The sequence below is a fragment of the Corvus moneduloides genome, chromosome 1, assembly GCF_009650955.1.
Source record: "Corvus moneduloides isolate bCorMon1 chromosome 1, bCorMon1.pri, whole genome shotgun sequence".
NCBI classification, from domain to species: Eukaryota; Metazoa; Chordata; class Aves; order Passeriformes; family Corvidae; genus Corvus; species Corvus moneduloides.
Genome location: NC_045476.1, coordinates 746,386 through 758,720, shown reverse-complemented (window position 1 = coordinate 758,720; position 12,335 = coordinate 746,386). Strand labels below are relative to the sequence as shown.

At 52.2% G+C, this 12,335-nt stretch overlaps 1 protein-coding gene across 13 annotated transcripts in view; it reads left to right on the top strand.

The window, feature by feature from the left end:
- MAP4 (microtubule associated protein 4) overlaps positions 1-12,335 on the top strand; it is a 156,909-nt gene that overhangs the window by 98,362 nt on the left and 46,212 nt on the right. For 10 of the 13 annotated variants that reach the window (XM_032100863.1, XM_032126271.1, XM_032101646.1 and 7 more), the window contains 5 exons: positions 1,254-1,394; positions 3,329-4,261; positions 5,193-5,336; positions 6,050-6,196; positions 7,244-11,560. In XM_032100863.1, coding sequence (XP_031956754.1) covers positions 1,254-1,394; positions 3,329-4,261; positions 5,193-5,336; positions 6,050-6,196; positions 7,244-11,560 — 5,682 coding nt within the window. The remainder of the gene's footprint in view (positions 1-1,253; positions 1,395-3,328; positions 4,262-5,192; positions 5,337-6,049; positions 6,197-7,243; positions 11,561-12,335) is intronic. The other 3 variants (XM_032103298.1, XM_032100029.1, XM_032104106.1) reach the window with 3 other exon arrangements.

The following is a 12,335-nucleotide window of genomic DNA, read 5'->3' as shown; positions in this document are numbered from 1 at the left end:
AGAACCAGCTCCTCTCCTCGTCTGCCTCCTCAAGGGACACGAGGCTGTGACAGAGCCACTGGGACCTGAGCAAGAACAGCACTGTTTCTGCTGCTCACACCAGTTCAGAATGGAAAGCTTTGAGGGGTGGGAATGGCTTCAAACTGAAAAAGAGTTGGGCTAGATGGGATATTGGGAAGGAATTCCTCCCTGTAGCACAGGGTGCCCAGAGCAGCTGGGGCTGCCCCTGGATCCCTGGCAGTGCCCAAGGCCAGGCTGGACACTGGGGCTGGGAGCAGCCTGGGACAGTGGGAGGTGTCCCTGCCCATGGCAGGGGTGGCACTGGGTGATCCTTAAGGTCCCTTCCCACCCAAACCTTTCTGGGATTTTACAATTATCTTTAGATTCTGGTCACAGTTAAATCTTTGGAGCTCCACTGGGACGTTATCCCATTGGGAATTTGTGTGTATTATAAAACATGGGATCTTTATTTCTGTGAAGAAGCTGAGAACAGTTTAACCCTGCTCCAGGGTAGAAAATGTTTCTGGAGCTGGGGGTGGGACTGGGAGGGTTTGTAACACAACAACACTCCCCAACTTTGCCACTTCTCTCGGGATTCAGGAGTTTTCCTGGGTGCTGCACACATGACTTTCCTGAGAGTGGGCAATAAAAGCCGATTCTCTCTGAGCTGCTGGGGAAGCTAAGGGGGAGTTTCCTCCCCAGGGTGGCTGAGGTGATGCCTTAAGAGGCCTCCTAGACACAGAGACTGGACAGGAGTAAAAGAATAAAATAGGTATTTATTTGAAAGGCCTTCAAAGGTACCCCCTGGGAGCCACAGACTACTGCCAAAAATGGACCCCAAGATGGACAGCAGGTCATGAGTCCTTCACACCTTTATAGGTTTGGTTCATTTGCATAGCAGGGTTACTTTTCCAATTAAAGCCTCAGTTGAATTATGTCATTTCCCCTCCCATGGCCCCCCTTAGAGGCTCTTTGGGTTTATACTTTTTGGGCCTAGGGTGGTCTGGGTGACCTTGGAGAGCAGGCCCGGAGAGGCTTTGTTATGTCTGCCCAGCAGAAGTGAGCAGAAATTAGCAAGCGACAAGAAACCCCAGAGTCACACTCTAAGCACTACAGAACCAGGCAAATAGAAAAGTTAAAACCCAGGCATCAGAGGCACCACCTCGGGCGTGTCCCCCACATGCCAGCAGCTCCAGGGAGCAGCCGTGTGCCCAGGCCTTTCCAGGCGCTCATTCCAGCCCTCTGTGTCCCAGTGCCCCCCGCAGCCACAGAAGCCATAAGGACGAGCCTGCCCGAGAGCCCGACGGCAGCAGCGCCTGCCAGCGCTCCTGCTGCAGCCGCAGCGTCGCCAGCAGAGGCTGCAGCCACCGATGGACCAAAGGGGGCAGCGCCAGGTAAATCCCTGTGGCCTGAAGGGTGGTGGGGAAACACGGAATTGCCTCTCCTGAGGGAAGCACAGCAAGGTGTCAGCAGATCCTGCTGTGCCTGCAGGCGTGGGGCGCCTGAGGGAGAAGCAGCAAATCTGCTCAGGTGTGTCCCAGTCCAGGAGCTGATTCCATGAATCTTCGCTGTCTCCACGTTTTAGCTCCAGGAAAATCCTGAGGACGTGGTTACAGCATAGAGCCAGGGAAGGGTTTAGGCTGGAAAAGCCCTCTGAGATCACCGAGTCCGGCCCTTCCCCAGCAGTGCCAAGGCCACCCCTGACCCATGGCCCCAAGTGTCAGATCTATACACAAGTACCTTTAAACCTGTCCTTTTGAAAGACTCTATTTAAAAAAAAAACATTTTTAACATATTTATACCCAGACTCCTAGTGCCAGTCATTGTCCAGTTTCCTCAGGCTTTATCCCACTCATTTCCATAATTCTCCAAGGACCATCCATACTGCTTTTAATATCTATTTATTTACAGTCTTATTCATGTGTAAAATCACAATCTTTACGTTTTCTTTTGGAGAAGACCATGAAATCATCACTTAAAAAACCCACAATAAAGTCAAACCCAAATGAGGACTGGTGCATGATGGATCCTTTTGGTTTAGGTTCACTAAAATATTTATCTAAATGGATCCTTAAGTACCATTTTAAAAGGGACCTTTGCCATTTTCCTATTTCTTTCTGACTTCAGTTTAAGTCCCTAATTTAGATTTAATACATTTTCCATTGGTTGGGGAGGATATTTTTAGATGTGACTCAAAAAATCAGTAGAAATGTTATTTTTTGGTCATCAGCAATAGATGGGAGATGTTCAGGGCATTGAGCTGCAGGACACAGAGGGTGGGCAGAGCTTGGGGCTGTCGAGATGAGGAGCTGCAGAAGAGAAATCCAGTGCTCCTGGCACTGATAATTTGGAAAAGCTTGCCTCTGGACAGCTGAAACATTAAACAAAACCTGACTGAATAAAACCTCCTTGAAGGGGATTTTAGGCAAATAGGAGCTTAAAAGCAGAGGTTTGATTGTGCTGTGAAGTGACAAATGTTGGTTTGGAACTACCAGCTCAGTGTTAGGAGATAACGTGTGAAAAATGAACGAGGCCAGTTTGAAGGAATAGAGGGAATTTGGGATTTGTGGGAGGATTTTTGTGTCAGGAGTGCCAGAGCTCCAGCTCGAGCACCAAAGGCCCCCCACCAGCACAAACCATGTTTACAGTGAAGTGTGTGGCTTTGGAGTGTGTCAGGACTTTCCCTGCTCGTGGAAAACCTGCTGGGCTCGCTTGCACAGGTGATTCTGCATTTTCTGAGTCCTGCAGTAGAGGGAAAACCAGATTTCCCAGGGAAGCTGAGGCTGCCCCATCCCTGGAAGTGTCCCAGGCCAGGTTGGAGCAACCTGGGATAGTGGGAGGTGTCCCTGCCCCTGACAAGGGAGTGCAGCTGGAACTGGGACATCTTTAAGGTCCCTTCCAACCCAAACCATGCTGGGACTCCGTGAAAGCCGCTCGCTGTGATTCCTGTCTGGGTTCTGCTGGAATGTGCTCCTGGCAGCAGATCCAGCAGCTCTGGCCCTTTGCCAGCTGTGTGGCATCAGGGAGGTTTTGGACAGAAACAATCCATCCTTGGCTGCTGTGGGCTGGGAGCAGATGGGAGCCCTGCTGCAGTGAGGGATGCAGACAGGGCACGTGGGGCTGCAGGAGGAAAAGCTCTTGGATGCATCCAGGAGTGACCCAAGGGCTGGAACAACGGGAGTGCACTGCTGGCAGCGGGGAGGAAGTGGTGCTGAGAGACAAGAGGAGACACAGGGAGTGAACCCTGTGTCCTCCCCAGCCAGAAAGCAGCAGCTCAGGTGTTTCTGTTGTGTTTTTCCCTGATTTGTGTGCCTGTGTTCCGGGACAGGTGCAGCCTCTGTTCCCGCTCCCGACGCCGCGTCCCTTCCCACAGAAAAGGCCGGGGCTGTCCACGCCGGAGACACCAAACCTCCCCAAGCTCCAGAGGCTGGAGCTGCTCCTTCAGCAGCAGCCAACCCTTTCCAGGCCACGGATGTGGGGTTTTCTCCTGCACCTGAAGCCAGCCCTCCCAAAGGTGTCAATGACGTGTCCGCCCCAGGGACAGAGCTCGCCTTTGCCCCGGCAGCAGATGCTGGATCCCACCACGGGGTGGATTTGGGGTTTGCTCCAGCAGCAGATACGGAATCCCACCAGACCATGGATTTGGGGTTTGCTCCAGCAGCAGATATGGAATCCCACCAGACCATGGATTTGGGGTTTGCTCCAGCAGCAGATATGGAATCCCACCAGACCATGGATTTGGGGTTTGCTCCAGCAGCAGATATGGAATCCCACCAGACCATGGATTTGGGGTTTGCTCCAGCAGCAGGTGTGGAATCCCACCATGCCATGGATTTGGGGTTTGCCCCAGCAGCAGATATGGAATCCAACCATGCCATGGGTTTGGGGTTTGCCCCAGCAGTAGATATGGAATCCCACCATGCCATGGATTTGGGGTTTGCCCCAGCAGCAGATGCAGAACCTCACCACACCTTGGATTTGGGATTTGCTCCAGCAGCGGATGACAAAGCTCAGCACGTTATGGGCTCTGAGTTTGGCCCAGCAGCAGATGCAGAGTTTGCCCCAGCACCAGAAGTCAACCATCACCATGCTCTGGATTCTGAGTTTGCTCCTGTGGCTCCAGCCAAGCCTCTCCCTGCTGTGGATCCCGGGAATGTGTCAGTGGAAGCTCAGCCTGTCCCCGCAGCTGCCCCCAGGATTGCTGTGTCTGAGGAGCTGCTGACATCCGAGGCTGCCCTTCAGCAAGACAAGTCTCCTGCAGGTGAGTGTGCCCAAATCCCAGAATCCCACTCACGGATAATTCAGGTTGGAAAAGGCCTCTGAGGTCAGCGAGCCCAGCGTTGATTGGCTTTGGGTGAAGCACCTTGAGGAGAGCTCAGCTCTGCTCTCAGGACACACAGGAAATGCTTCACGGGGATTCTTCATTTACAGAACATAAAACTGGAGTTTTTTCATGATTTTTAAATTTTCATTGGGCATTCTTAGCAGTGCTGAGTGGTTTAAGGACAGCCATGGAGATGTGTTGGCTCATCCCTGCTGGTGCTCGGCTTTGTGTCACCACCACCCTCAGCTCTCACTGGAACCTCCCAAATCCTGTAGGACACAGAGTTTGCCAACAGAGGTTCTTGAAAACAATTTCTGAAGAGACTGAAAGGCTTAGTTGATGATTTGGGGACCTTTCCTTGGGGTGGCTGTAGGTGTTGGAGTGCTGGGAAGGGCGTTTGGTTTTCCATGTGGAGGTTTGCTGTGCCGTGTGGATTTCTCCAGGGACTCCATCCCTCCAGAGAGAAAACTGCTCTCCAAAATTATATCCATTTAATATTTCTATTACTAAAATGCAGCATATAGTCCTGGGCAGAGGCAGGATGGGTTGGCTGTGGATGGGGTTGGAGTGAGATTTTTTTCTTCTAATACTCTTTAGGTTAATGATGGGGATAAATTTCAAGAGAGAAGTTTTAACCAAAAAAAACCCCACTAGAATGTAGTGACTGAGAGGCCCAGGTGGGTGAATGAAGGAGGAAGTGCAAGACAATATAGGAAGGTAGAAAGATCCTAAAAATCAGGTTTTGAAAATGAGGAAACCCTTTAGTTCCGTGCGGAAGATAAAAACTGGTAAGGGAGCGATTTTTATCTTATTTCATCTGATCTAAATTTAAACCCAGGAATTTTTACTCTTTACATTGCATTTGCAGAAGCAACAGCAAAGGTGGAAGCAGAATCCAAAGTCCCAGAAGTTTGTGTGGATCACTCAGAGAAGATGAAGGACAGGAAACCTCCCCCCAGCCCCCCGGACGAGCACCTTCCTGGGAAAACCAACCACCACCTGGAGCCAGCAGGTGGGAGATGCAGCCCTGAGCAGAGCTGGGCTCCTCCTGCCCCACACAGGCACTGCCCTGCTGCCCTCAGCAGAGGAGAGGCACCAAATTGGAATCCCAAGCAGGTTTTTAGTGTGTGCTGACACGGGGCTGTCATTCACAGAACTCGTCCTTTTCTTCCTCATGCACAGTTGTTGTACCAATGTCTGTCATCATTTTCCTTTCTATTTAAAATTTAAATAAAATTAATTACAGAGAGAGCTGCTCTCCCATGTAATTATGCCTTACAAATTAAAACTGGGTATAATTATGCAGAGTGAGGAATGTTTTGGTGTCTGTGTGAATGTATTGTAAGGTATAGATGAATACAAGATGATCAGCATTAGCCAGGGACTCCAGGCTGATAATGGAGTTCATTCTGGGTTTGAATTCCCAGTGGGAAGCTGGGATAGTCTGAATTGGGTTGATTACAAAGAGGGAAAAAACCCAAACAAACCCTCACCCTGTGCTTAAGCCCTGAAACAGCCCCTGCTTCGTGTTCTGCCCCACCTTGGCATGTGCAAAACATAACAGTGCTGCTGAAATGGGATTGTGAGGAGATGACACAGCCATGTCTCATAAACTGCATTCCTGTTAAACACAAAATTAACCCCTTCTCAAGGGCTGGGGTTTGCCTGCGGCCTGCCTGTACTCCTGAGACCTGAAGCTTTCTGTTCCTGTCTTTCATGTTCCAGCTGAAGCAAAAGGAGCACTAGAAAATAAAGACCTTCCAGAAAAATCTGCTCCTGCTGAGGATGGGGAGACACAAAAGGAGGAAGCTGAGCACAACCACGTCTCACATGCGGAACCTCAGGAAGGGAAGACCCCGCAGGAGCCCACAGGTAGGACATAAATCATTATACAAAACGCCATTTCCTCGTGGAAATCTCCTCTGGGAACTCTTGACCTTCTGCTCCTGGCTGTGGGGCCACCTGGGCAAGCAGAAATGTCTTTGTGTGGCTCTCAGAGTTCCTGGTGCTGGGCTCAGCCTTCCCCTCGGATCCCTGCCCTCTCCAAGGCTCCTTTCTCTCCATATTCAAACTAGAAGCCCAAATCCGTGTGCTCTGAGTGCTTTATCCCTGGGACTGGCTCACAGCTGTGCTGGAGGATTGCAGAGCTCCTCCTCTCTCTGCCATCAGCACTGCCTTTTATTTTGGTATTAAAAAGGACCGTTAATTCTTACGAGGATATTCCCAGTGAGGCTCTCCTTCCCAATCGAGCTGTGTAATTGCCAAAGGAAGATGTGATTTCCTCCTGCTCCACTGACCCAGCCTCCAGAGGAGCTGGTGCTGCTCACACTTGGTGTGGAGGAGGATTTGTGGGCCAGGGCTAAGTGTCAAATGGCTGCTCCTCTCCTCAAACTCAGCTGAGGGATCCCCAGGGACACAGCAGGTGACCTTGGGACAGAGGTTCTGCCTCCCACTGCTTCCACCCTGGGTGCTGGGGAAACTTGGCTCTCCTGCCCCCATCTCTCTTCCCATCTTCCCACTAAACTTCTGTTTTCCCACTCTGGAAGGATGCCAGCTAGAGATATAAAAAGGCTCTCTCTGATCTTGTCTTGCTGAGACAAAATGGATCCTTAATGCATTTTTAAAAAGCAATGGCATGTCCTTACAAGAACTGGTGCTTTTTGGTGGGGTAAGAGCCTGTGTCAGACTTGTGTTTCTGTAGCACTGATGTGTGCATTTGGGGTAGATTACACAGGTGTTGGGGTAAATACCTACCCCAGCCCTCCTGGGGTGTCTCTGGTGTGGTGCCAGTGCTGGGAAATGCTGCACATCTAACCATGGCCTGTTTGAGAGGGCTGCCATCACATAGAGATACATTTATTATTTCTTTTATCAAGCAAATAGTGGCCTTGATGTTTGAGCAGGCTTCCTGTATTCCAGGTCTTCCCACTGCACAAGTCAGGCAAGCTCCCAAATCCAGGGACCGCGGGTTTGGCAGAGCAAAACCTGCCCCAGTGCCTCTCACAGATGTGCCAGAGGAGCATCCTGTAGGTCTCCCGCAGCAGAAGAGTCCTGAGCCCAAAGCAGACCCCTGTTCCACAGTGGAGCTTGGCTGTGGTGCTGGAACATCCCCTCGCTTTAGGGTTCCACACAGAAAGGCCACCGGTGTCCCCACGGAGCCTGTGGAGAGCTGCAGAGATCCCTCCCGGGAGAACTGGGATTTGGAAGGTGCCATTGTGAAGAAAAAGAAAAAGAAACCAAAACAGAGGAGAAACCAGCTGCCGAGAGGGATGGAGTTCTGGGATGAGAAGGGAACAGCCTCCAGAGCTGCCAGGAGCGCTCCCTTTGGGCTGGAGTGGCAGAGCCCCGATGTGTGCCCCGCAACGCCCGCAGCTCGCGGGGAGCTGGCCCCAGGAGGCAGAGCTCTGGATGTGCCAAAGGATGCTAAAATAACAACTGGGACTCATATCCTGGATGAGCAAAATGCCTTCCCCGTGCCAGCCCCAGGACAGCAGGCCCCAAAATCCGGTGTGTTGGATGCCAAACGCAGGGAGGAAGTGAAGGCAGAGGGAATGAGAGATGGCAGCTGGATGCTGGAATCTAAAGGCAAAACCAAAGAGGTTCCCTCGCAGCAGGTGGGGGAATCTGCTACAGCAAAGGGACCCACCAAGCCCACGGAGAGAGATTTTCTCAATAAAAATGAGAAGAGGGAGGATAAGGAGTCAAAAGGTGCTGACCTGACGGTCAATCTGAGCAAAACAGAAACTCCCTTAGAGACCAAACCTTTGGAATTGCCCCTTTCCCATAAAAATAAGGAGCCTAAAACCCCATCTCCAGGGTGGGAAGCAGCCAGTGACTCTGTCCATCAGCCTTCCCTGGAAGCAGCAGCCAAGAAAAACTGGGAAGAAAGCAAAGGGCTTGAAAAGGAATCCCCCAAACAGCCTCAACTGGAGGCTGCAGCCATGGAGGACAAGCTCCCTGTGGAGCCAAAGGTAGCTGGAGAAACTAAAACAGGGTCAGAGGGAGGACTGAAGACCCCAACAGATGCTCCTGGAGCTCCTGTTGCAGCCTTAGTTCCACCAAAAGCTGGGGAGGTTCCAGCTGTGCAGGACAGAAGGGCCGAGGGTGTTCCCGATGCTCCCAAGCATCCCACCCCTGGCGAGGCAGGGGGCAGGGGGATGGCAGCAGATTCCCCAGATCCAAACAAAGGGAAAGGATTCACTGCTTCAGAGCAGCAGGCTGGAAAAGATCCCAGCTTTACACCCGGGATGGACAGGCCTAGAAAAAAGCGCAGTGAAGGGAAAGGCAAAAGAATTAAAAGCTTCTCGGAGCAGATGATGCTCTCAGAGGATGGAGGCAAATTCACTGATGGAGGGAGGACGGATGAGGCTGGAAAAGAGGCAGCTTATCTCGAAAATGGCCAGGGTGTTGCTGCCAGAGGACACCCATCAGCCAGCACTGCACAGGCCTGGCCTGCAGACAAGCCCAAAAAAAGAGGCAGCGATGGAAGGAGCAAAAAAGGGGAAAGAAGCTTTTTCCAGCAGCCTTTCCTTGAGAATAAGATGGATGCAGGGAGTTTTCCTGAGGTAGTTGATAAGGTGAAGGAGGGAAGTGGTAAGGGCAGAGAGGAGAGCTGTGGCCCTGCTGGGGGCTTGCAGGAAAACGCAGCTAAAGCGCAAAGGCCAATTGAGCTGGGAATGGAGAAACCGAAAGAAAATATTGGGAAAGGTGAAATAGCTGATTTGGGAGCTTTAGACCAAGCTTTGCTGCTGGAGAAGAGCAGAGAGGAAGCCAAAAATCCTGCTCTGGCTGCCACCATCAGCCCAACAAAACAGGGGGATTTGGCTGGGAAGGGCAGAGAGGCCGGAGGTGCTGCCGGCGAATCTGCCGGGCTCAGCTCGGATGTGACAGCGCTGGCAGAGAAACCCAGGAAGAGGAGCAGTGATGGGAGGAGGAAACAGCCTGAGAAAAGTCCCTCCGGGCAGGCAGCTGTCCTGGGTGCTGGGGGGGAAAGCAGCCAGGAGCAGGTGGCTGGAAGCAGGAAGGAAATGAGCTTGGATGAGGAGAAGGGGTCTGGTTTGCAAAGAGAGAGTCTGGCAGAGGAGCTGGGGAAGCCCGAAATCCAGAGTGGCACTGGAAGCTTCTCTGAGCAGCCAAATCTTTCAGGCCATAAAACAGAGACTTCCGAGCCAGAAATAGGCAGTGCTAAAGAAACTTGGCCCATGAGTAAAGGGAAGGAAGCAGATAAATGCCAACCTCCCCCAGAGCACAGGGCAGGGATGCACAGTCCCACCAGGGAACTGGGGGTGGACAAGCCCAAGAGTAAAAGCAGAGATGGGAAGGGCAAAAAGGCTGAGCACAATCCTGAGCTGGGGCCAGGTGACATCCCTGCAGTGGGACAAGTCCAACAAACTCGGTCTGAGAAGGGCAAAGAGAATTGCAGGACTCCAGCAGCACTGCTGGGTCACCTGCCTGATCCTGCCAAGGCACAGGCTCCTGCTGTGCTTCTGGAGCCAGGGAAATCACACATGGGTGGTGAAGAGAAGCACAAAAAGGGAGAGCCTGACCCACAGCAGCTTTTTCTTCTGGAGCATAAAGCAGGAGCAGGGGTGTTCCCTCCTCCTGGCCTGGAGATCGGGGACAAACCTGAGGCAGGAGGTGCCAGTCCTTGCAGCAGGAATAAAAGTCCTATTCCAGAGCATCCAGCAGTGTCAGATCCCAGCCTGGCCCCAGTCACTGAGAGATCTAAAAAGAGGGGTTATGATGGAAGCAGTAAAAAGGCTAAAAATGCCTCCAGGCATTCTGTTCCTCTAGAGGCGAAACCAGACAGGAGCGAAGCACAGCCTCCCGTGGGATCTGGGCTGGAATGTGGGCTGGAAGACACAGATTTTGTAGATGAAAACAGAAATATTAAAAACTTTCCCATTGGCCCTCAAAGGCTTTGGAATAATAAAGGAAATGACTTCAAATGCGTGGCTCAGACCACAGCAGGTGGCCCTGGTGACGTGGGTGATGCTCCCTGCAGCCTCCCAAAGCAGAGGGATGGTGGTGCAGGGACTGGGGGCCTTCCACCACCTCCTCCTCCTCCTCCTCCTCCTCCTCTGGAAGCAGTGGCAGAGAAAAGCAGCAAAGAGCCTAGACCTGGTGCTAAGGAGATGCAGACCCAGAAATCTCGTGAGCAGCCCATCAATCTGGGACACAAAGAACCTGGCAAAGAGGTCTCACAGAAAGATGGGAAAAGCAGAGAGGCTGCTTCCCAGGATGGTCAGTCCAAGGACAAAAGTCACCTTTCCCCCGTGGCAAAGGTGGATGATAAAGAAATAAAACCCACCGATAAAAAGCACAACACGGCCAAGGCTCCTCCAGAGCTTCCTCACGAGGTGCCAGATCCAAAACACAGAGCAGCCTCTGGAGCTGCTGAAGGGACGGGGGGACCAGAGGCCACCGTGTCCTGTGCACAGAAGGGCACAGGGGGCATTTCCCCAGCCCCTGCAGCTGTGTGCCAGGCTGTGCCAGGAGCTGGCATGGACAGGAAAGCTGGAGAGGCTGAGCTGGGCGGCGGCACGAGGAGCAAGCAGAGCTCACCCCAAGAGGGGGGCACTGAGCCTGAGGCTGCTGGGTCACATGGCACAGCTGCCCAAACTACCCAAAAATGGCCCAAAGAGAACAAAAAAGATCCCTCTCAGCCTGCAGAGGAGGGCCCTGCTTGTGCTGGCGAGGCTCTCCTGAAGGATGCTCCTCATGGTGGGGAGGCTCTGCTGAGGGACGCTCCGGTGTCAAAGTCTGAGGCAGATAAACCTCAAGGCACAGCCAAAGAAAAGGATTCTCAAGCCAAAACCAAAGAAAAGGATTCTCAAGACACAAATAAAGAAAGAGAAACTCAAGAAACAACTAAAGAAAAGGGAACTCAAGAAATAACTAAAGAAAAGGAATCTCAAGACACAGCCAAAGAAAAGGAATCCCAAGACACGAGTAAAGAAGAGGAATCTCAGGACACAGCTAAAGAAAAGGAGTCTCAAGAAATAACTAAAGAAAAGGAATCCCAAGCCCCAAGTAAAGAAACAGAAGAGGAATGTGAGCAGAAAGCTGTGAAAGAGGCAAAGAAAGACAGAGTGAAGGCAGCAGAGCAGCTCAAGGGCTACATGAGACCCACCAAGGCCCGAGGGGTGCCAGCCCTGGCGGCCAGGCCTGCCCCGGCCAGAGCCGTCCCCCGGCAGCCGAGAGCGGCCGCAGCGGCGCGGCCCCGGCCGGACCGAGGTGTGTGAGTGTGCCCAGGGAGCCCGGCAGCAATCCCGGGCTGCTGAGTGTCCCTGCCTTGGCATGAGCCCGAGTGGTCATCCCAGCGTGGCATGAGGGGTGTGTGCTGCTCGGACGGGGCTGCTGGTGCTGCTTGCCTGGCTCACGGTGCTAATTGCCAAAGTTCAGAGCGCTGGCAGCTCGCTCCGAGTTCCAGAGCTCTGCACTGGGTTTGAACCCATCCAGATTGAGTTGTACAAATATTGTGGGGTATTGGAGTGACTTTTGGGTGTGAAGCTGCGTTGGCTTCTTGTCACCTGAGCCTTGCCCTGTGCTGTGACAGTGGTCCCCGTGACCCTGCTCAGGGATGGAGGATTCCAGCGGCAGGGAATGTTCTGGGGCACTGTTGTTTGCAGGGTTTGGGTTCCTCCCACCTCACACCAACTGCATCCCCTTTTCCTCCTGCAGTTGGTTTGGCTTAAGCCTCCTGGAGCCACTTCCTCCACAAAATGTGTTTCCTTCTGGAATCAAAACCTTTTCCAAGGCAGCTCTAACAAAACAATGGTGGGACTGATGTAAATGTTGAGACGTTATTCCTCTGTGGAGACTTTGGATGGGCTGGTCAGCATCCAGGGCTGGGCCACCCTGGCTGTCCTCCAGGGAACAAGGTCCCTGTGCTCATAGGAAATGAGCTGGAATTCATCCCATAGAACTGAATCAAGTTCTTAGAAATTTTGAAATATGGCTAGAGATGAAATTACAAATATTCTTGTACTTGTGCTCATTCTAAAGCTCC